Source organism: Oncorhynchus gorbuscha, linkage group LG02 (assembly GCF_021184085.1).
Source record: "Oncorhynchus gorbuscha isolate QuinsamMale2020 ecotype Even-year linkage group LG02, OgorEven_v1.0, whole genome shotgun sequence".
Lineage (NCBI taxonomy): Eukaryota > Metazoa > Chordata > Actinopteri > Salmoniformes > Salmonidae > Oncorhynchus > Oncorhynchus gorbuscha.
The window spans coordinates 54,088,652-54,112,877 of NC_060174.1; the positions used below are offsets into that span (position 1 = coordinate 54,088,652).

The 24,226-nt window shown below is 42.2% G+C and overlaps 1 protein-coding gene across 1 annotated transcript in view; it reads right to left on the minus strand.

Annotated features, from left to right (window-relative positions):
* Positions 1-4,895: 4,895 nt before the first annotated feature.
* LOC123993193 (contactin-1a-like) overlaps positions 4,896-24,226 on the minus strand; it is a 119,829-nt gene continuing 100,498 nt past the window's right edge. The window contains exons 17-25 of the mRNA XM_046295077.1: positions 21,407-21,568; positions 18,910-19,059; positions 16,236-16,306; positions 15,140-15,374; positions 14,129-14,232; positions 13,205-13,394; positions 12,825-12,937; positions 8,903-9,059; positions 4,896-7,591 (exon numbers count right to left, since the gene is read on the minus strand). Of these exons, the coding sequence (XP_046151033.1) occupies positions 7,512-7,591; positions 8,903-9,059; positions 12,825-12,937; positions 13,205-13,394; positions 14,129-14,232; positions 15,140-15,374; positions 16,236-16,306; positions 18,910-19,059; positions 21,407-21,568 (1,262 nt within the window). The 3' untranslated portion in view covers positions 4,896-7,511. The remainder of the gene's footprint in view (positions 7,592-8,902; positions 9,060-12,824; positions 12,938-13,204; positions 13,395-14,128; positions 14,233-15,139; positions 15,375-16,235; positions 16,307-18,909; positions 19,060-21,406; positions 21,569-24,226) is intronic.

The following is a 24,226-nucleotide window of genomic DNA, read 5'->3' on the forward strand; positions in this document are numbered from 1 at the left end:
CCTCAAAAGTAATACAACGCATGACATATTAACTGTGGTAATCATATACCAAAATGTTGTAAATAGAATTTCTAAATGGTCTGAGAAGAACAACATTGGAAGGACTCAAGCATAGTGATAAGGTATTGGGCCTATAGCCTACTGCACAAACCTCATTGCTACAGTACTGTTTTTAATTGGTTAATGTTGCATAGGCTTACGTTATGTCATGTTTAAAACATATCTGAGCGGTAAATCTGTGCTTGCTTTCAGACTCAGAAAGTGATCTTGACTTAGAAAAGGTTGGTGACCACTGATATAGGGGAAACACGGGAATGACATGTTTTCACAATTAGACCGTATAGGCCTACATTTCCATGACAATATCCTAAATGCAAATCTTAAAAACCTGAAACCCTGGTAAAAAAATGTCTACCACAGCTTTGTTACTGAGGAAGAACTGCATTGAGCAGAGAGAGCTTTATGAATGAGAAAAATCAAATGCATTCCAACGTTCGGTGCAAAGTCCGTACATCAGCAGTTCTCGAGTCAACCACCTCTAGCCCTCAGTGGTAAAGTCCCCACTAGGAGATGTAGGAATTAAATAGTTTTTCAAAAGCTTTTTTTCTAACACATTCTACAATTTAGTAGGAATTAGGAAACATATCTTAGGTTCTGATCACCTGTTTTCCTGCACTCTGCCAAAGGGCATCCTCGTCCAGAGGTGCACACTGTTATTGACTGTTGTGACACCATTGGGGAAGTCCACTTTGCCTAATATTTAATTATGTTTATTATTGTCTTTGTATTGGTAAATATTAATACTCATGGCCTACATATTTACTGGAAATACATACACATTATTCCTGTTCACAATGCAATGTTTATATTTGAGATACTTAACTGTTGCGAGGTTTGAGTATAATTTACCCCTGCTATTGGACCAAATGATATTGTCCAGAGAAAAAATAGGCAAGTTCAATCTAACGGAGTCTGTTTTAGCAGCCTGGTCTCATAGACTAGACATAACATAATACATGTAAATCCGGGACAATCAAGTTAGTATAATATGTTATGTTTGATATGGTTACACAGGACAGAAGATTACTCAAGTCAAAAACGAAAGGAGGGTGTTTGTTCAGGGTGTATGGATGGGTGTATAACGTGAACGTCTAGCAACCCAAAGGTTGCGTGTTCAAATCTGATCACGGGCAACTTTAGCGAATTAGAAACTTTCCAACTACTTACTACCCCAGAGTCCAGGTGGTTTTAGGCCGTGGAAGCGCTACTTTAGACCTTAATGCACATCTCCGCTTTCTGGAATTTCATTTAGCTCTTCAAGGATCTTATGTTTATTCAGCTGAGACTTTTTGCTTTTGTGTACATCGAGTTTAGTCTTTTCTTCATTTATTCACTGTACATTCTGTACTTCAGTCGGCCTATGGACATTCAAGACAATATATAAAAGAGACAAGTCACCTTAAATGGATAGTTAACTAAACTTTTATTGTTCCTTTTATGTCCAGCCAATTGGAGAGTCCAGTTTCAGCCCTCTCAGACTCAGTACAGTATGAATACAGCACTGAACATACTGCCAAACAGTGCTGCTGTATCAACAACAGTGATGTCATCAACGCCCAACCCATCTTACAGTAATGCATGAGACCGAGCGCAGGACTGACCAGTAGGGCCTACTGAACTTGAATGAGTGAGATTCCTTTAGTCAGTTTAGGTTTTTTTCTGTAAGACCTTAACCCCCATTAGGATGAAAAAAAATCCAGACATTTTCCCCAAATTCTCAGGTGAATCCTCCAACTGGATTTCTTGGAAAATTTGGGAATTTTGGGAATCCTCCATTTGGGATTTCTGGAAACGTTGGGAATTTTGGGAAAGTTTCGAAACATTTGCAACCCTGCCCTCCATAGACTTCCCCTTGAGATGACTGGCTTGCTAATACACATGTTAGGCTTATCTATAGAATGTGCAGTATGCACGCATAACACACCGTCTCTGACATAAAGGGACGTCACTCATAATGGAACGAATGTGTATTATTATTTGCCACAAAAGGCATGTTGAGTTCATATGAAGCTGATAGGAAGTTGCCTGTATGTATGATGCGTTGACTCATTGCAATGTACGGATGGAGCTTCTTTACCATATAGGCCTATAATCACTTTCCAATGTCATGCATGTTAGGATGTAGTAATAGCAACTTTCCTTCCAAATATCAAAGTTCAAGGCATTCATGCATTTGGCAACTCTTTCAATGACTTGTCGCATGAGGGGAAACCGGGGAAAGCACTTTGGTAGGTGTTTTGTTGACATAGTCACAATGTATGCAGAGGTATAGCTCTGGTCCAGGGCGCTGCTTGAGCCTTGAGTAAGCAAGCCACTCGAACACCCTGGACCAGAGCTAGTAAAAGCATGGCTAGCATCACACCGAACATGTATTCAGGGAGAAATAAAAAAAGAAATCTGCATTTTTATACTAACAGTAATACATCTCTACTGTTTAACCAGTGGCGGGTCATAACGATGAACGACAACACCAATTGATAATGCATATTCTATATATCTCTGATGACATCATAACTCTCATGTTGTTAATAAAAAAAAGAGAAATGAATGTCGCAAACATAGTAGGACCAATGAATGAGCTTTGGAGAACTATGTTTGCGTTGTTTATCTTGAGTTGCACCAGTTCATGGACCATGACACACAATAGTAGTATAACTGTTATAGGAGCTAGGGCAGGTTGTGTTACGTGTAATACAATTGAAATAGCCATTCAAGATTCAAACAGACATTGCACGCTTACTTACTGAGTGAGAGTCACTGTGTCACTGTTGATAGTGACACTCACACTTCAGACATTGATTAAAAAAGGGCTGAAACATAACAAAAATTAAACATTTAAAAAAAAGAAATAAATGAGACATTGAAAAGATGATACTAAATGCGAAACATTCTTTACAAAGCACCAGCATGTAGTCTACCACTAAGTTCTGATACAGTCAAAACAAAGCCTTTTTGTGCTCAATGTACTCTTTCATGAGATATTCAAACCACATAAATAGGATCCTTAGAAGGGAAAACACCCAATCCATATTTCTATTTATATGATTCCAAACTCAGTTTAGTTGATATGGTTCCTCCAAGTGTACATGCTTACAACACTGGACACATGTTATGGCAAAGCGATGGTCACGGGACAGTTAGTTGTCCTGACAAGCAAACCAAATACACTACTGTCACACATTGTTTATGTCATGTTATACAACCGGTGGGTCTAGTCCTGAATGCTGATTGGTTAAAAACCGCATTTCAGCCGGTGTCTATTCAACAAGTTACCACCAGCTAAGTCTATGACGTTAAAATGCCTATTTACTCTGTTCCACCTGACTTTATCCACTGTTTTATCAGCCCAGTCAGGCAACTAGGCGTATGTTGAGGGTGACTACTTCACAGGACAGCTGCTTGAACTGTTTTATTAACATGTGAATTTTCATGTGCCTTAATAACAAACCTGTATGCCATCTGTAAATACAGTGGCTTGCCAAAGTATTCACCCACATGGCATTTTTCCTGTCTTGTTGCCTTACAATCTGGAAATAAAATGGATTTTGCGGGGGGTTTTGTATCATTTGATTTACACAACTGCCTACCACTTTGAAGATGCAAAATATTTTTTAGAAACAAACAAGAAATAAGACAAAAAAAAACAGAAAACTTGAGCATGCATAATTATTCACCCCCCCACCCCAAAGTCAATATTTTGTAGAGCCACCTTTGCAGCAATTACAGCTGCAAGTCTCTTGGGGTATGTCTCTATAAGCTTGGCACATCTAGCCACTGGGATTTTTGCCCATTCTTCAAGGCAAAACTCCTCCAGCTCATTCGAGTTGGATGGGTTCCACTGGTGTACCACAGATTCTCAATTGAATTGAGGTCTGGGCTTTGACAAGGCCATTCCAAGACTTTTAAATGTTTCCCATTAAACCACTCGAGTGTTGCTTTAGCAGTATGCTTAGGGCCATTGTCCTGCTGGAAGGTGAACGTCCGTCCCAGGCTCAAATCTCTGGGAGACTGAAACAGTTTTCCCTCAAGAATTTCCCTGTATTTAGTGCAATCCATCATTCCTTCAATTCTGACCAGTTTCCCAGTCCCTGCTGATGAAAAACATCCCCATAGCATGATGCTGCCACCACCATGCCTCACTGTGCGGATGGTGTTCTTGGGTTGATGAGAGGTGTTGGGTTTGCGCCAGACATAGCATTTTCCTTGATGGCCAAAAAGCTACATTTTTTACTCATCTGACCAGAGTACCTTCTTCCATACGTTTGTGGAGTCTCCCACATGCCCTTTGGCGAACACCAAATGTGTTTCTTATTTCATTCCTTTAAGCAATGTTTTTTTTCTGGCCACTCTTCTGTAAAGCCCAGTTCTGTGGAGTGTATGGCTTTAAGTGGTCCTATGGACAGATACTCCATTCTCAGCTGTGGAGCTTTGCAGCTCCTTCGGGATTACCTTTGGTCTCTTTATTGCCTCTCTGATTAATGCCCTCCTTTCCTGGTCTGTGAGTTTTGGTGGGTGGCCCTCTCTTGGCAGGTTTGTTGTGGTGTCATATTCTTTAAAACATTTTAATAATGCATTTAATGGTGATCTGTGGAATGTTCAATGTTTTGGATATTTTTTTACAACTCAACCCTTATCTGTACTTCTCCACAACATTGTCCGTGACCTGTTTGGAGAGCTCCGTGCTCTTCATGGTGCCACTTGCTTAGTGGTGTTGCAGACTCTGGGGCCTTTCAGAACAGGTGTATATATACTGAGATCATGTGACAGATTATGTGACACTTAGATTGCACACAGGTGGACTTTCTGTAACTAATTATGTGACATCTGAAGGTCATTGGTTGCACCAGATCTTATTTAGGGGCTTCATGGTAAAGGGGTGAATACATATTGCATGCACCATTTTTCCATTTTTTATTTTATATCATTTTTTGAAAGAAGTAATTTTTTTCAATTCACTTCACCAACTTGGACTATTTAATAAATACTATTAAATACAAATCCATTTAAATTACAAGTTGTAATGCAGCAAAATAAGAAAAACGCTAAGGGGGATGAGTACTTTTGCAAGGCTCTATACGAATAAAATTGTTAAATTACGAGCACAGTTGGTTAAAAAGACAGCAACCTTCCCGCTAGTCATGATTGGCTGAGATAATGAGTGGGCTGGACATGCCAAGAGATGAGTTTGGATTTGTCTATTTGAGCTGGTCATTATGTCTAGGTAATCCAATCTAACACTGCTTTTTTATTTTATTTAGCGTGTAGTAACACCTAACAAAAGACTACTATGCAAGTATCCATTTCAATAGAACGTCACTGCAGCAACTGTTTCAGAGCACTCTTGTCTGAGTGTGCAAGAGTGCAGAATAACGGCAGTTGAATATGTCAGTAAACGTTGGCAAAAAAGCGTACGAACAAAATGGAAACAACACAGGATGTCTTATTTAATGAACGGGGTTGCAATCTGCCATGAAGCATTCGTCCATGTATATGGGTAAGAGTCTAGCTACAGTTTCAGATATTATACGTTTATAATTTTGTCAGAAAGTTGTTTTCATTGCAAGCTAAAGCTTGCTGTTAGCTAGCTAGCTGACATTAGATGGCAGGCTCGCGAGCTAATATTATGTTTATGATCTGTGTGTAGTAAATTTAATGTTATATCCGAATGCCATTTCGCATTGCTAGTTATAGCCTAATGTTAGCAAGCTAACTAGCTAACACTGAACCTATTTGGATAACTTTAGCTAGCACTCTATGGATTGGGATTATGGTTCATTGTTTAGCCCCACCCATTTTAAGAGGGTGTGAACAGTGCTGAATGGGGTGTAGACAAAGAAGAGCTCTCCAGTAGGTACCAAAACATTCAAAAGGCAATTTTCTCAAAAGTGTGTTTATAAGTTTATCAACTTTCAAAGCAGAATGACTTTCCCGTTGTTCCTCAAATGTAGTGTATGAAATACAATTTTGTAGCTCTGAGTCTCCACTTTTATCCACTGTAAAAGTAAAAATAAACACAATTTCAAATTTTGCGGCACGAGACCCATTTAAGCCGGTCAGTTACAATTTATAAACTTGATCTCCGCTATAAAAAGCATCTAGACATTATCTCACATTTCTTTAAGACTAACATTTAGTTTTCAACAGCAGATTTTTGTATAAACCTTGCGGTCTGTCCCTCAGGTATTTGCAACATTGTTACAATATTCAAATTCGATCTCCAGCTGTCCCATTGCAAAGAACATGCCGGAAGTCCGGATGAGACAGACAGGCAGGCAGCTTTTCTCAGCCAGTCGAAATCATGAATCGGCATCCTTTTTATGGATAGATACAAACTGCAGGTCTGATATGTTTTCAAGCTAATTTCTCGTTCCCACAGTTCATCAATACATTCAACTTTTACATACACGGATATGCATGTGCTAAAAATGCTCGCATCACTCTGGCTGAGAAGTTTCTCTTGTTTTGTCAGGACAACTCTTTCTGATAACAATGGCTACATGCAAACACTTGTAAACGGGGTCTATTTGTTTTCGAGAACGTTACGAGTTGGAAATAAAGCAGGTTTTTGTGAGATAAAAAAAATCTACGTTTCTCTGAACAAAGAAGTTACAGCGTTAATAGTAAGCTATATGTACTGGCTATATGTACTCATTAGATAGCAAAACCATATACATTGCATATATTATATTAGTATTACATGAATTGCTCTTTTGTCTGATGATGTTCCAGAAGAGAAATCTTAGGATGCCGGGGACCATGAGAAGAGATTTGATTTGACTGTATCTCTGTAATTCATCCTGATAAATGAAAAGAAAAAGGGGGAAGAAAAAGTCACTGAAATGCATATAAAAAACACAAAAACATTTTCATAAACTCATACACTTATCCTTCACAACTATACAACTGCTAAGCTTATATATATATATATATACACTATATATGGAATGCTATGTTGTAACAATTGTCCATAATGCCATACATCAAATGAAACACACACTTTGAAGCTACTGTACCTTCATGAATGAACAAGAAAGGCCTGTAATCACAATGTTTTTTTGAAACAGTTACCTGCCATCTTGGTGCAGTGCCTATGCACGAACACCTCACCCAGTCAAGCGACAGTCATGGCATTGTGAAAGATAAGTGTGACCGTTCACATATAAGGCATATTGAAAAAGTTGAAACACCCCCTTTAGACGCTCCTCCTTCAACGATAATGTAGGTTTCAAATAAGAGAGATCCCAGATATCTTATCTGTCCAAATTTTGTATTGTGTCTTTTTCCCCACAAACAGAGCCTTAATTCCTCGAAACGGGGAATATGTTTTTTTTTGGGGCCTGCAAGGTGAAACCAAAAGTTATGGAAACCAAAGTTGTCATAGATAGGCGTCAACTTCACAGAGTCTCCTTCACTGGACTGGACAGTGAAGACAGAGAAAGATGGCGCTACATTCAGAGGCCCATCAGGCAGAGCAGAGCCACCAGGAGCAGGGAGGCCAAACTGAGGGACTTGGTAGCCATGACGCCTCCACCTGGAGGGAGACAGACAGAGGCACAATGGTGACGTTTCAATTACAGTTTGGGTAGCGCTCTAACCTATCAACCAAGCCATGTATATTTGGTCTGTTCTGTTAGGGATCCTGTGTATGGTTTCACGATAGGAAAATATTTCATACGCACTATCCAATGTGTTTGAGCAGGTAGTGGATATCAAATCAAATGCTTAGAAAATTATAAAAAGAGTGAGTGCACACTGCAATTTATGCTCCAATGTTGTTAATTGGCGACAAAAGTTTCGACCACTTTCCTTCATGGTTTTATGATATCATGCCGTGAAACTCTCTGAGTGTCCCCTCTCCCTACCACCTGTGTAATATGGTGTGACATGTTCTCAATATGCCAAAGATTGGATCTCAAATTTGTACGGCAAGACAAAGTTAGGTTTGTTTTTTTCCAGTGGCAAAATGTGAGTGCCACATCCAATTTGGAGATCGATGACATGATAAATGACTGGCTGACGGTTATGGCTGGCTGACAACATTTGTCATAGAGAGTTCACCTCTGTTTCAATCCACACATGCTACATTCATGAGGGCTCGCTCCAGTAGAGAAGCCATTGGTGAACTGATCACCAATTCCAAACGTATGTATAGATGGGTGCATTGTGTAGCCTACAGCTGATTCCTTGGGCTGTCATAAAATAGCAGGATTATTTCAGTTTTAAAGAAAGCCAGTGTCATTTGTCACATTCAACCAGGGGGCCCATGGACAGGAGCTGTCACTGACATTTTCATAGTGGATATTATTATAGAGGTATAAGATGGGTGAAAGGGCTTTAGTCTAAAGTCCATTACAAAAGCCTGGTGATGGCCCACTGACTTCAGATTGACTGACTGACTGAACGACTGGCTGAGTGGATGGAGGGTTGGCTGAGAGTCTGGGTGGATGGATCAAGGGGTAGAGGGGTCTTGGGAGAAGAGGAAGAGGGAAACCCCCTCCTGGGTAGCTGTTATCATGGAGGCCAGGCCCACCTGACAGCTTGATTTCACAGACTCCTGGGAATCAAAGCTCCGGGGGGGATTATAATGGAGGGGGTTTGACAAATGGAGGGCCAGCTGCCTTGGATAAGATGGTGATATCTCCCCACCGCACCAAATATGGGATTCAACTTCAGATGTACTACAGTGCTTCACTCAAGTGTTATTATGTTGGCCCTGTGTTACTTAATCTATAGCACCTCCTCACAATCAGCCTCCATTTTGTGTCATATTCATTTCTGCCTCTAAAAGGGGCTTTATACATTTTTGTAAATGTATTACGTTAATGTTTGATTGATGTGTTACCTGAGATGCGTATTTGGGCCACAGCCCCGTCCCCTCCCTCGCTGTGAGCCCTGACCTCCACTATGTAGTCCCCATCCTTGTGCATGGGCAGGTCTATGGACCGCTTCCCAGTGGTAAACAGCATCCCAGTGGATTTGCTGGCCTGCCTGTACAGGACCTGTAGGGAGACCAAACACACAGACAGAATATTAGATCAGTTCATATATGTTCATACTAAGGAGCTGTGACTACACCGCAAAAAGTGAAATATAAGCTAGCCTAAATATCTTATATTGACTGATAATTCCCTTAATTGTCTTGTATGTATGAGATACACATGGTATACACTGTCCAACAAAATGCTTACTTGCAAGTTCCTTTTCGACAATGCAACAACAATAATAAAAGATAAGAATATGAACATATAAATGGCCCAGTAGAATAGAATAAACATTATAGTGTAATACAGGAAGGCACAATTTATAGCCCAATATGTAAATGTGTTTTGGGGAAGGGGGATTGGTGGGCAAGTGTTATAAATTATTAAGTATTTAGCAATCTGTGTGTAGCACCCGAGTGTGTGTGTGTGTGTGTGTGTGTGTGTGTGTGTGTGTGTGTGTGTGTGTGTGTGTGTGTGTGTGTGTGTGTGTGTGTGTGTGTGTGTGTGTGTGTGTGTGTGTGTGTGTGTGTGTGTGTGTGTGTGTGTGTGTGTGTGTGTGTGTGTGTATGAGTGTACAGTGGCAAGAAAAAGCATGTGAACCCTTTGGAGATACCCGGATTTCTGCATAAATTGGTCATACAATTTGATCTGATCTTCATCTAGGTCACAACAATAGACAAACCCAGTCTGCGATTATACTTGTTCATGTCTTTATTAAACACACCGTGTAAACATTCACAGTGCAGGATTGAAAAAGTATGTGAACTCTTGGATTTAATAACTGGTTGACCCTCCTTTGGCAGCAATAACCTCAACCAAACATTTTCAGTAGTTGCGGATCAGACCTGCATGATCAAGTGTAGTTTTGGACCATTCCATGTTACAAAACTGTTTCATTTCAGCAATATCCTTGGGATGTCTGGTGTGAACCGTTCTCTTGAGGTCATGCCACAGCATCTCAATCGGCTTGAGGTCAGGACTCTGACTGGGCCGCTCCAGAAGGCGTATTTTCTTCTGTTGAAGCCATTCTGTTGTTGAATTACTTCTGTGTTTTGGGTTGTTGTCCTGTTGCATCACCCAACTTCTGTTGAGCTTCAATTGGCAGACAGATAGCCTTACATTCCCCTGCAAAATGTCTTGATAAACTTGGAAATTCATTTTTCTTTTGATGATAACAAGCTGTCCAGGCCCTGAGGCAGCAAAGCAGTCCCAAACCATGATGCTCCCTCCACCATACTTTACAGTTGGGATGAGGTTTTGATGTTGCTGTGCTGTGCCTTTTTTTCTCCACATATAGTGTTGTGTGTTCCTTCCAAACAACTCAACTTTAGTTTCATCTGTCCACAGAATATTTTGCCAGTAGCGCTGTGGAACATCCAGGTGCTCTTTTGCGAACTTCAGACGTGCAGAAATGTTTTTTTAGGGGGGCAGCAATGGGTTCTTTCGTGGTGTCCTCCCATGAACACCATTCTTGTTTAGTGTTTTACGTATTGTATACTTGTCAACAGAGATGTAAGTATGTTCCAGAGATTTCCATTAGTCTTTAGCTGACACTCCAGGATTCTTCTTAAAGCATTCTGCAATGTTCTCTTGCAGTCATCTTTGCAGGACGGCCACTCCAAGGGAGAATAGCAACAGTGCTGAACTTTCTCCGTTCATTTGTCTTACCGTGGACTGATGAATATCAAGGCTTTTATAACCCTAACATTTGTAACCCTTTCCAGCTTTATGCAAGTCAACAATTCTTAATATTAGGTCTTCTGAGATCTCTTTTGTTTGACGCAAACTCAAATTTTGTGATCGTTTTTTTTTATAGGGCAGGGCATCTCTAACCAACATCTCTAATCTCGTCTCATTGATTGGACTCCAGGTTAGCGGACTCCTGACTCCAATTAGCTTTTGGAGAAGTCATTAGCCTAGGGGTTCACATACGTGTTCCAACCTACACTGTGAATGGTTAAATTATGCATTCAATATAGACAAGAAAAATACAATATGGTGTGTTATTAGTTTAAGCACACTGTGTTTGTCCATTGTTGTGACTTAGATCAAGATCAGATCAAATTTGATGACAAATGTATGAAGAAATCCAGGTAATTACCAAGGGTTCCCATACTTTTTCATGCCACTGTATATCTATGTGAGTGTATGAATGAGTGAGTGCATGTGTGCTAAGGTATAGAGAGTCAGTGCAGGTGGCTGGTCTAGAGGGGCCAGCTCTCTGATGGCTTGTAGATAGAGCCTGTTGGCATCAGACCTCATACTCCAATACCGTCTGCTCGACAGTAAGGATGGTGCCGGCCTTCCACACTGTTTCGAATAGATGTCCTGGATGGGTGGGAACATGGTCCCGGTGGTGTACTGGACCGTCTTCACCTGTTGGAGGGCCTTTTGGTCGTGGATGGAGCAATTTCCCATACTAGGCCGGGATGCAACTGGTCAGGACGCTCTCAATGATGCAGCGGGTAGTATTAGGAGAGGACCCGGGGTGGCATGCCAAATTTCAGCCTTAATTTGTCAGCCTTAGGAAGTAGAGACAATGTGGCGCCCTCTTGACAAGAGTGGTGGTGTTGTTGGTCCATGTCAAGTCCTCGGTAATGTGGACGCCGAGGAACTTAAAACGTCTCACTCTCTCTACTCCAGTCCCATTGATGTGGATCGGGGAATGTTCCCTCCTCTGCTTCCTGAAGCCAACAATTAACTCCTTTGTTTTGCTGACATTGAGGGAGAGGTTGCCGGCCTGGCACCACAATTCCGCTTACCTCCTCTCTATAGGCCGACTCTTCATGGTTGGCTATGAGGCCTACCACGGTGGCTTCGTCAGCGAACCTGATGTTGCAGAGGGTCAAGCTTGGAGGGAACAATAGTGTTGAATGCTAAACTGTAGTCAATGATCAGTATGCTCACATAGGTGTTCCTCTTGTCCAGATGTGTTACGGCCGTGTGAATAGTGATGGAAATGGCATCTACCGTGGATCTGTTGGAGCGGTAGGCAAATTGGAGTGGGTCCAGTGTACCTAGCATGCTGGCCTTAACGTGGGCCATGACCAGGCCCTTGAAGCACTTCATGATGAGCGGGGTGAGTGCGACAGGGCGGTTTTGGGCATGACACCTTGTTTTTTGGCACTGGGATATTGGTGCTGTCCTTATAGCAGGTGGGCACTACGGCCTGGGACAGGTTGAATATGTCCGAGAAGACACCCACCAGCTGGTCAGAACACACTCTGAGGATGCAGCCAGGGATGCCATCTGGGCTGGCAGCTTTGTGAGTATTTACTCTTTTGAGAGTTCTCCTCGCTTCAGCCTCGGAGAGTGAAAAGCACCTGGTCGTCCGGAACAGCAAGAGTCCTCCTCGATGGCTTGGTATTGTCTGCCTCAAAGTGACCACAGTATGTGTTAAGATTCTCTGGGAGGGAGGCTTTGGGACCCTTACTTGTAATAAGCCTTGTTTTAGGTTACAATAAGCAAAATGATCTGCCAATGACGTTAGATCATTTAGCTTGGTAAAAAAGTGAATTATCACTCAATATAGGATATTCAGGCTTGCTTAGATGTCACTTTTTGCAGTGTATGAGAAAGGCACTTGAGTAAACAGTATGTCTTGTCGAGTAATGTGGACCTTCTAGCTTGGTTGAGTTTTGAAAGCTGTAGCTTTAAGAAATCTGTTACGTCTCATATGTGGCAGATGCTGGAGAGAGACTATTGCTCATGTGTTAATCTGAAGTACAGACCTTTAAAAAAAATACACTACAAGCTTCCATGCATTTGTAAAACTGTACCCACCTTGTAGCCATCTATTGTTGACTCGTTGGCCAAGGGCTCAACATGTTCCCAGGCGATATTCACTGATGTGCCTTTCAGCTTTTTACTGATTATTTTAGGAGGCCGGCTCGGGGCTGGCGGAAAACAGAAGAAGAATTGTTCTACAGTGTAAGGATCAGGTGACAACCAAACAGAATCAGTGAGATTACACTTTTGCACCCCAGTACATAACTCAGAATATGCTGACGACTATTTAGCTGAGGACCAGTCTCCCAGACACAGACTAAGCCTAGTCCACCACTAAGACACTTTCAATAGAGAAACACCATTGAAAAATGTTTTAGTCTAAGAGTAGTCTTCGTTTATTTCCAGGAAACCATCCCGGAGATAAAAATACGTACGGGCTTTCTTGGTGTAGATCTGTAAGTGTTGGCTGGGGGGTCCGTATCCGGCTGCATTGTAGGCCTTGACCTCTATGAGGTAGTGGGAGTCTGGCCTCATGTTATCCAGCCTGGTCTGGTTCTCTCTGCTGGACAACACCACCCTCTGACTGGATGTCTCGCTGTCCTCCGCCTTCCTCCAGTACCGCACCTGGACAGGAGAAGAAGGAGACGGTCACAGAGACTCAATATACTGTATATAAAATATTCCAGGGCCTAAATACTTCCTGGTAAAATAATATGGTAATGACTGTGCTGATTGTGCTGAATCAAATACAACGGAGTACTCAGGGTTAGTCCATTGTTGGAGGACTTAAGTTTAGTCCATTGTTTGGAGGACTTAAGTTTAGTCCATTGTTTGGAGGACTCAGGGTTAGTCCATTGTTTGGAGGACTCAGGGTTAGTCCATTGTTTGGAGGACTCAGGGTTAGTCCATTGTTTGGAGGACTCAGGGTTAGTCCATTGTTTGGAGGACTTAAGTTTAGTCCATTGTTTGGAGGACTCAGGGTTAGTCCATTGTTTGGAGGACTCAGGGTTAGTCCATTGTTTGGAGGACTCAGGGTTAGTCCATTGTTTGGAGGACTTAAGTTTAGTCCATTGTTTGGAGGACTCAGGGTTAGTCCATTGTTTGGAGGACTCAGGGTTAGTCCATTGTTTGGAGGACTCGGGGTTAGTCCATTGTTTGGAGGACTCGGGGTTAGTCCATTGTTTGGAGGACTCGGGGTTAGTCCATTGTTTGGAGGACTCGGGGTTAGTCCATTGTTTGGAGGACTCGGGGTTAGTCCATTGTTTGGAGGACTCTGGGTTGGTGCAGACAGGTCGCTTCTACTTCAATCTGACAAAGAGTTGTGTTACTCCTCATAGACAAAGACACATAGTACTGACCTGGTAGCCTTCTACAGTGTGCTGGGTGACAGGAAGCCACCACACGATGGCCTCAGTGGCGGACAGCGCCCTGGCCCCCACACTAGTCGGGGCTTTAGATGGCACTGGTGGCACACACAGATATATAATTTAAGACACTATAAGACAGAGAGAAAGAGACCCTGTACAAGTATTTCCTCCATATACCCACCTACAGTAACTATCCATGTTCTATGAATATAGTTTTTCTTTCACTTTACAACTTCATGTTGGCACCAAGTCTGACCTGTTCATGCAGACCCCCCTCAGTCTTGGTAAGGAGGCATCTGTTAACAGCCATTAATCATTACCTAGAACAAGCTCATTCTTTCTGCTCTCCAACAAACACTTTCCTCTGAGTTGTGACCCAAGGCACACTCTCAGAGTGTTCGCTCCAAGAGAGCGCTGACCTTCTCTGGATGTTTAACTCCCACGGCGGGCACTGCACCAAGAGACCTTCACGCACACGTCGTCAGGCTTAACTGAACGCTTCTCCCCTCTTTTACACTCCCAACGAGCGTTACCACCGCAACTGAGTATCTCTCCGTAGTGGCTATCTTGATTGTCTGTCAGCTGAAGTTAATAAGTGAGCTAAATGCTTGGCATCCTTGGGGCGAATAATCAGCTTTCTGGTTCATGCCAGAAAGATCACGATAATCCTACTCTGATGAGGGCGGGGAATGGAGGGAGGGAGAGAGGTAGGGAGAGATGGAGGGAGGGTAGGGAGGGTTCACATTCTAAGGGTACAATTCTTCACATTCATCTTTGGGATTAGTTATGAAGTATATCCCACGCCTTTAAAAAGTCACCGTGCTGATAAATAATTGACACTGACAGATTGAAACAGTTGATATGAAGGTGTGGCATTCTGAAGAGCCCTGCTCTCACTATGCTGCGGACAGAGTACAATAGTCTGGGTTCAGTTTTTCTGTTTTCCCCACCGATGCTTGCGGTTTGGGCTTAGGAGTAAGATGATCCTCGATCTGTGCTTACCGTCCTGCGCAGAGTAGATGACAGCCATGAGACTATAGGGTCCTTCCCCTTTGCTGTTGAAGGCCTTCACTTTGACCTCAAACTCTGTGGAGGCGAGGATGGACGAGTCTTTGTGGACGTAGTGTTTAGCCCCGGGGTCTGCCACAGTCACCTTCCTCCACTCGTAGCCATCCCGGGGCTTAAAGGCGATGATGTAGCCAAAGTTAGGTCCATAGTAGTACTGTGGCTGCACTGGCTGGAGGTAGATGGAATAGAAACTAGAATTGAATGACTGAGAATAACAGAGATATCCACAGAAACAAAAGATATCCTTGCAGAGAGCGTTACGCTGAGTTTCAAGACAATTGCCAGACCCAAAATAAAAAGGGTTATCGTCACTCTAAAGCACGTTCATAAAAAATTCAAATTCTCGTATATATGACGACTGTGTTTCTGACAGAGTGTTTATTCCAAAGTTACGACACTCTTATTATTAGACCAACACCCTCTCCCCATGCCTCATCTCCTAGCTTGGCTCAGGCACCACCAGACCATATGTTCTGCGTGACGTACATGCATCAGACACCGTTAACCTCTAAACACACACACACAGTTAACCTTTAAACACAAGCCTCATCACATTGACCAACTGCTGTAGGATTGATGCTGCCAGGCTTCTAGCAAGAAAAGGCAATTTGCCCAGGAGCGCAGTAGGAATTTGTCAAAGGGGGCAGCAGAGAAACGGAGGCTAGCTAATGCCTGATACCCATCACTGATAGATTTGCTGGTGATCGTGTAAACAAGTGAGAGACTGATACAAAAGCACTTCTGGACACCCATGTTTATCCGTCAAACCGCACCGTTAAGAATGTGCTGTGGTGTGATGTGTTTTCTTCCCTCTTCTATGAATATAGCCATCATAATTTCATAGCTGTTTTGCACTGCCTTGCAAAGAGGAGGAAAAGAAAGGCAAAAACTAAATGTACTTTGCATGTGCAAAACTTCTGCTAATGCTCGTCTCCATTGGCTTGCTCCTGGCTGTTGTCAGATCAGATTTAGAAGGGGAGTTGAGTTTGTGGTCATAGGTCACCCTGGAAAAAGTATTGGCTAGACCCACCGTCCAAGTTATGGTCAGCTCCCTGCTGGTCCCGCCGCCGCCGCGGATGTCTGAGGGCGCCACCACAGGAACTAAAAGCAAAACGCCAAGATCTGAGTTCACATTCACAGGGCAGTATTCACAAAGCCCATCAGAGTAGGATCCAGCCTGTCCATTTGATCATATTCATTATGATCTAAAAAGGTCCAACTAGATCCGAGATCATCACTGCTACTCTGAGACACTTTGTGAATATGGGCCATTGTCCACACAGGACAATGCCAAACAACACATACTGTACCCTTCCATTGGCACCAGTACTGACGCAGCATTGGCTTTGCAAATACCATATCACCGTCACTAATGCTGCCAAGTGCAACACCTTAATGTTCATTAGGGACCGATGCCACACTGTGGGGGTAGAAAGGCTACAGCTCGTTCCTGCTCTGCTTAAAGCTCAGTCTTGTCTCATGCGTCTTGGTTTCGTGAGATGTGTTCTAGTAGATATTATTATTTTAGAAAGGTTCCACTAGGCCTACTTTTTCCAATGTTGAACTTAAATGAGCTTATATGGCCGACTGGGGTTCAAAACCAGATCTCCAGTTCAAAACCAGATCTCCCGCTGAGCTAAAGCCTAGGCCAGTGGTCACCAACCGGTTGATAGTGATCGACTGGTCGATCTCCAAGGCATTCATAGTCGATCACCGAACATTCATGTTAAAAAAATACATATTTTATTTATTTATTGCAGTTGGCAGTAGGTACATTTGATTCAGAAGCTCTAGTGTCGGGAAGGCAAAGAGTTCCCATTTTGAACTATTTCATGTGTCTGAAGGTAGAACTCTGCATACCCGACCCGGCAGTCCTAGAGAGCAAATCAAGTGAACGTATAGGTCTACCGCTGGCCAATCAGATAGCTCAGATCACCGTCTGTCTGCACAGTTTCCTCGAACCATAGGCTGTAAAAAGAAGCCGTGCGCGCACAGCAAAGTTGAGACCGTGAGATTTCAAAACGTTTAAAACCACGACTAGAGAGAGACTCAGCGAATACAGCAAAGAGCTGCTGTTTCTATGAGTCAGTTCATGTTTAAGATGTATTCAGCACCTGTCCACACTTTCTCAACACTTTTACAAGCCATAAAATGCGTGTTCTCCCTACTTTCAAACGCACTACAACCAGCACCGCAGCAGTCATGGATGAGTATAGCAAAGTGTTTCGATAAGCTTGCGTTGCTACTGTATTATTAGCGGTTTGTGTCTTCTATAACATCAAGGAATATTTCACTTTATCTGGTCATAGGAGTAACAACATGAACTGGTGCATGAGGCAGACATGTTTATTTCATACCTTTATTTAACTAGGCAAGTCAGTTAAGAACAAATTCTTATATTCAATGACGGCCTAGGAACAGTGGGTTAACTGCCTGTTCAGGGGCAGAACGGCAGATTTGTACCTTGTCAGCTCGGGGATTTGAACTCGCAACCTTCCGGTTACTTGTCCAACGCTCTAACCACTAGGCAACCCTGCCCACCGTAGTAGTAGATAATAATGCAGTGTGACTTGAGTTTCGCCATCAGCTGGAAGACTGTGTCCCCTTTTCTCAGCAGAGAACGAGCAGAGGGACGGCGAGTCAGCCTCACCGCTGCCCTCTCTCTACCTCCCTCTCCTCAGACTGGGGAAAGGGGATACCTAGTCAGTTGCACAAATGAATGCATTCAAATCTAATGTGTCTTCCGCATTTAACCCAACCTCTCAGAACCAGAGAGGTGCGGAGGGAGCTGCCTTTAATCGACGTCATCGGCGTCCGGAGAGCAGTTGTTGTTTGGGGGTTAACTGCCTTGCTCAAGGGCAGAGCCGACAATTTTTCCACTTTGCCAGCTCTGGGATTTAAACAAGCAACCTTTCATTACTGACCCACCGCTTTTAACCTTTCACTGCAGTGGGCTAAATCAGGGTCACACAGAGTGTTTCTTGGTAAGTCTTAACAAAATCTACTTTGAAACAAAAGTATACACCTGACACACATGGTCATGGACGTACCGTGTCAGATATGGAGTTGAAATGTATTCACTATTACACTTTACATACATCACAGAAAACTGAAATATAGCAAAGATGTTTGACGTCGAACACCGGATTTTCAGCATTTAAAAAAATAATCATGTTTATTAATTATGAAGAATATGAATAACATTCCACCCATGAGGCCACTCGGTCGTTTGACTGCAGGAATGGGCTACCCGCCTAAACTGACCATCAGATGCAGGCCAGTAAAATGAATTATAGAAAATAAATATGCTCACTCAGCTGTGCCTCACAAGTAATATAATTACCAGTGTGATCGCATACCCAACATATAAATATAATAAATATAATTTCTAAATGGTCTGAGAAGAACAACATTGGCAGGGCAATTCAAGGATAGCCAATATATAGTGATAATGTATTGGGACTATAGCCTACTGCACAAACATAACTGTTTTTGATATGTTAATTTTGCATAGGCTTACAGTTTTTAAGTCATGTTAAATCTGAATGGTAGATCTCGGCTTGCTTTTGGACTCAGAAAGTGATTGGTGACCACTGGCCTAGACCACTGTATGACCAGACATTAGCTCTGGTAGCGAGCATCATATCTAAGGCAAGGTTACTCATGATGCGATGGCGGTTCCGTACCAACTCCGTTCCACTCACCTGCCTCCAGCGTGGTGACTTTGGGAGAGGGGCTGCTGGGGTCTCCTGTCCCCAGGGTGTTGGTGGCTATCACCCTGAACTCATACTCTGTCCAGGGAAACAAGTCCACCACCGTGGCCGACTCTGCATTTCCTTCCACATCTGGAGGGGCTACAAATCAAATCAAGCTTTATTTGCACAGCACATTTCAGACATGGAAATGTTCACATTGTAGAAGAAAACTGAAAGACTGAAAAGCACCCTAAGACAGAGATACATAAACACATAGTTTCACCTCAGAGTGTGTATAAATCCCGTCAGCACTTGGGCGTCTTTTTCATACAAGTTGTATTACTTCGGTGCCACTGACCAAAGCACTCATTTACAGAACGTTGTAAGAGTTTAGCTCATCTTATTTTGCATTTGATATAAATGCTGACCAAGGACTTATGAAACGGTGCCTGTGAGGACACACGCCATGCGTCCAGAACTTTTTTGGTTTCGGTCTCTGCAGGTTTTGCTTCTTTAAGAGCTCCGCCATGTATAGCTCTGTATCTGGCGCTTCTAAAAAAAAACAGGTTTGCTATGTCATTATGGGGTATTGTGTGTATATTGATTATTAAAAAAAAAATCTAATTTAGAATGCTATAATGTAACAAAATGTGGAAAAAGTGAAGGGGTCTGAATACTTTCCGAAAGCACTGTATATATCTGGCACTTAGCCAGTCAGAGTGGCACCACAGCAGTCTCCGCTTCAGTGTTAGTTAATTTGACCAGATTTTGGTGTTCGTGGAGTAAAAAATAATCATATTTTATTGGGCTGATAGACAGTAGGAGAGAGACAAAAAAAGGTTGGAGAGGAGACACTCGTATGGGTTCTGAAAGCGGCAGTACAAACTGCAAGACCGGGCCTACACATTTAGGGTACATATTTGACCAGTCTACAGTTTGATGTACAGTACCAGTCAAAAGTTTGGACAAACCTAAACATTCAAGGGTTTCTCTTTATTTTTGCTATTTTCTACGTTGTAGAATAATAGTTAAGACATCAAAACTATGAAATAACACATATGGAATCATGCAGTAACCAAAAAAGTGTTAAACAAATATATTTTATATTTGAGATTCTTTAAAGTAGCCACCCTTTGCCTTGATGACAGCTTTGCAAACGCTTGACATTCTCTCAACCAGCTTCACCTGGAATGCTTTTCCCTACAGTCTGGAAGGAGTTCCCACATACGTTGAACACTTGTTCGCTGTTTTTCCTTCACTCTGTGATCCAACTCATCCCAAACCATCTCAATTGGGTTGAGGTCGGGTGATTGTGGAGGCCAGGTCATCTGATGCAGCACTCCATCACTCTCCTTCTTGGTCAAATAGCCCTTACACAGCCTGGAGGTGTGTTGGGTCATGGGCCTGTTGAACAACAAATGATAATCCCGCTAAGTGAAAACAAGATGGGATGGTGTATCGCTGCAGAATGTTGTGGTAGCCCATGCTGGTTAAGTGTGCCTTAAATTCTAAATAATTCACAGACACTGTCACCAGCAAAGCACCCCCACACCATCACACCCCCTCCTCCATGCTTCTCCCCTTGTGTGGTTCCCAACGTGATCATCCGTTCGCCATCCGTTCTCTCACAAAGACATGGCAGTTGGAACCAAAAATCTCAAATTTGAACCCAGATTTCCACCGGTATATTGTCCATTGCTCGTGTTTCTTGGCCCAAGCAAGTCTCTTCTTATTATTGGTGTCCTTTAGTAGTGGTTTCTTTGCAGCAAATTGACCATGAAGGTCTGATACACGCAGTCTCATCTGAACAGTTGATGTTGAGATGTGTCTGTTACTTGAACTCTGTAAAGCATTTATTTGGACTGTAATCTGAGTTGTAGTTAACTCTAATGAAATTATCCTCTGCAGCAGAGGTAATTCTGGGTCTTCCTTTCCTGTGTCAGTCCTCATGAGAGCCAGTATCAACATAGCGCTTGATAGTTTTTGCTACTGCACTTGAAGAAACTTTCAAAGTTCTAGACATTTTCCGCATTGACTAACCTTCATGTCTTTTAGTAATGATTGACTGTCATTTCTCTTTGCTTATTTGAGCTGTTCTTGCCATAATATGGACTTGGTCTTTTACCAAATAGGGCTATCTTCTGTATGCCACCCCTACCTTGTCACATCACAACTGATTGGCTCAAACGCATTAAGAAGGAAAAAAATTGCACAAATTAACTGTTAACAAGGCACACCATTCCAGGTGACCTCCTAATGAAGCTGGTTGAGAGAATGCCAAGAGTATGCAGCGCTGTCATCAAGGTAAAAGGTGGCTACTTTGAAGAATCAAAAATATATTTTTGGATTTGTTTAACACTTTTTTGGTTACTACATGATTCCATGTGTGTCATTTCATAGTTTTGAGGTCTTCAATATTATTCTACAATGCAGAAAATAATCCAAAATAAATGAGTAGGTCCAAACATTTGACTGGTACCGTATGTCCTTTATTTATTTGACTTACATGTGGTGGCGTCTCGCCAGTCCTCCTGAGAGAAAGAGTCCCGGCACTGGATAGTGTATTTAGAGATGGGGCTGTGGTTGTCTGTACCTCGGCTCCAGATCAGACGCACACTCTTATCCCTGATCTCCTCCACGTGCACCCCACCTGGAGACCCAGGCGGACCTGGAGAGACGGAGAGGGAGGGAGGGAGGGAGGGAGGGAGGGAGGGAGGGAGGGAGGGAGGGAGGGAGGGAGGGAGGGAGGGAGGGAGGGAGGGAGGGAGGGAGGGAGGGAGGGAGGGGGTGGAGCATGCAGTTGGGTGGAGAAACAGAGATAATCATTGGTTATTACTACAGAAAATACTAGGTCAAAACAAACAATGTCATAGTATCATGCACACATACTGCAAATGTGCCCATACTGAATAGTGAGGTATAATGTGAAACAAACGAAACGCATGCTTTTCCCCTTCTGTTCATGGGTGCATAGACTTGGCAAGATTCCTTGCCTGTTAAGTCTACGTTGTACTTATACTGCAACACCTATTCTGAATGAACATCAAAACAGGTGATTCCACTGGCATCAGTCTTAGCCTTGAGGATTAATACATATCTTAGGGCCATTGATATTCACTAACTGAGCCTATGGACCGAGAGCCTTTTTTAATCCACTGTTTCTCTAGTTCTATCTTCCTGGAGGAGAGAAAGAAGAAGACTCTAATAGAAAACCCAGACTGTTGGGGTGAGTTTCTCTCTCTCTTTCACACACCCACAGCCTCAGCCTCAGACAGCCGCAGAAATCAAGCAGGATCTTCGTGTCTGTCACAGAACCCACCCAGAGTACTAAGGCGATTAGACTGTAGAGTGACAGAGAGAGGGAGAGATGTGTGTGTGTGTGTGTGTGTAGAATGAATCAATTAATTGATTTATTGATGAAATTTTATTTTCGTGTCAAATCGCCATTTGGCAACCCATCCCTTATGGGATTAATTGACACATAAACAAACATTACAATAATTCACTATGGTAATTAAAATTATAATTCTTCTTCTGGCATTCTCCGCATTGTGCATCACATAAACAGTAAAAATATTTATATAAAAAATATATATATTTAAAAATAATTAATCAATACATAATAGTAAATAAGGTTATCCAAACATTAATTACATGCCTAGAGCAGTAAACTAATGTACATACATATATACATACATACATACATACATACATACATACATACATACATACATACATACATACATACATACATACATACATACATACATACATACATACATACATACATACATACATACATACATACATACATACATACATACATACACCCGATGTTACAGGAAGGCCATAAAGATCATCAAGGACAACAACCACCCGAGCCACTGCCTGTTCACCCCGCTATCATCCAGAAGGCGAGGTCATTACAGGTGCATCAAAGCTGGGACCGAGAGACTGAAAAACAGCTTCTATCTCAAGGCCATCAGACTGTTAAACAGCCACCACTAACATTGAGTGGCTACTGCCAACACACTGACACTGACTCAACTCCAGCCACTTTAATAATGGGAATTGATGGGAAATGATGTAAAATATATCACTAGCCACTTTAAACAATGCTACCTAATATAATGTTACATACCCTACATTATTCATCTCATATGCATACGTATATACTGTACTCTATATCATCTACTGCATCCTTATGTAATACATGTATCACTAGCCACTTTAACTATGCCACTTTGTTTACATACTCATCTCATATGTATATACTGTACTCGATACCATCTACTGTATCTTGCCTATGCTGCTCTGTACCATCACTCATTCATATATCTTTATGTACATATTCTTTATCCCCTTACACTGTGTATAAGACAGTAGTTTTGGAATTGTTAGTTAGATTACTTGTTGGTTATTACTGCATTGTCGGAACTAGAAGCACAAGCATTTCGCTACACTCGCATTAACATCTGCTAACCATGTGTATGTGACAAATCAAATTTGATTTGATTTGATTTGCCATACAGTTGAAGTCGGAAGTTTACATACACCTTAGCCAAATACATTTAAACAGTTTTTCAGAATACCTGACATTTAATCCTAGAAAAAATTACCTTTCTTAGGTCAGTTAGGATCACCACAATATTTTAAGAATGTGAGAAGGCAGATGAATAGTAGAGAGAATGATTTATTTCAGCTTTTATTTCTTTCATCACATTCCCAGTGGGTCAGAGGTTTACAAACACTCAATTAGTATTTGGTAGCACTGCCTTTAAATTCTTTAACTTGGGTAAAACGTTTCGGGTAGCCTTCCACAAGCTTCCCACAATAAGTTGGGTGAATTTTGGACCATTCCTCCTGACTGAGCTGGTGTAACTGAGTCAGGTTTGTAGGCCTCCTTGCTCGCACACATTTTTTTTTTAGTTCTGCCCACACATTTTCTATAGGATTGAGGTCAGGGGTTTTTGATGGCCACTCCAATACCTTGACTTTGTTGTCCTTAAGCCATTTTGACACAACTTTGGAAGAACACTTGGGGTCGTCAGGTAGCCTAGAGCACTGGACAAGTAACTGAAAGGTTGCAAGATTGAATCCCCGAGCTGACAAGGTAAAAATATGTTATTCAGCCCATGAACAAGGCAGATATCCCACTGTTCATAGGCTGTCACTGAAAATAAGAATTTGATCTTAACTGACTTGCCTAGTTAAATAAAAATGGTCCACTTGGACCCATTTGCGACCAAGCTTTAACTTCCTGACTGATGTTGCTTCAATATATCCCCATAATTTTCCTACCTCATGATGCCATCTATTTTGTGAA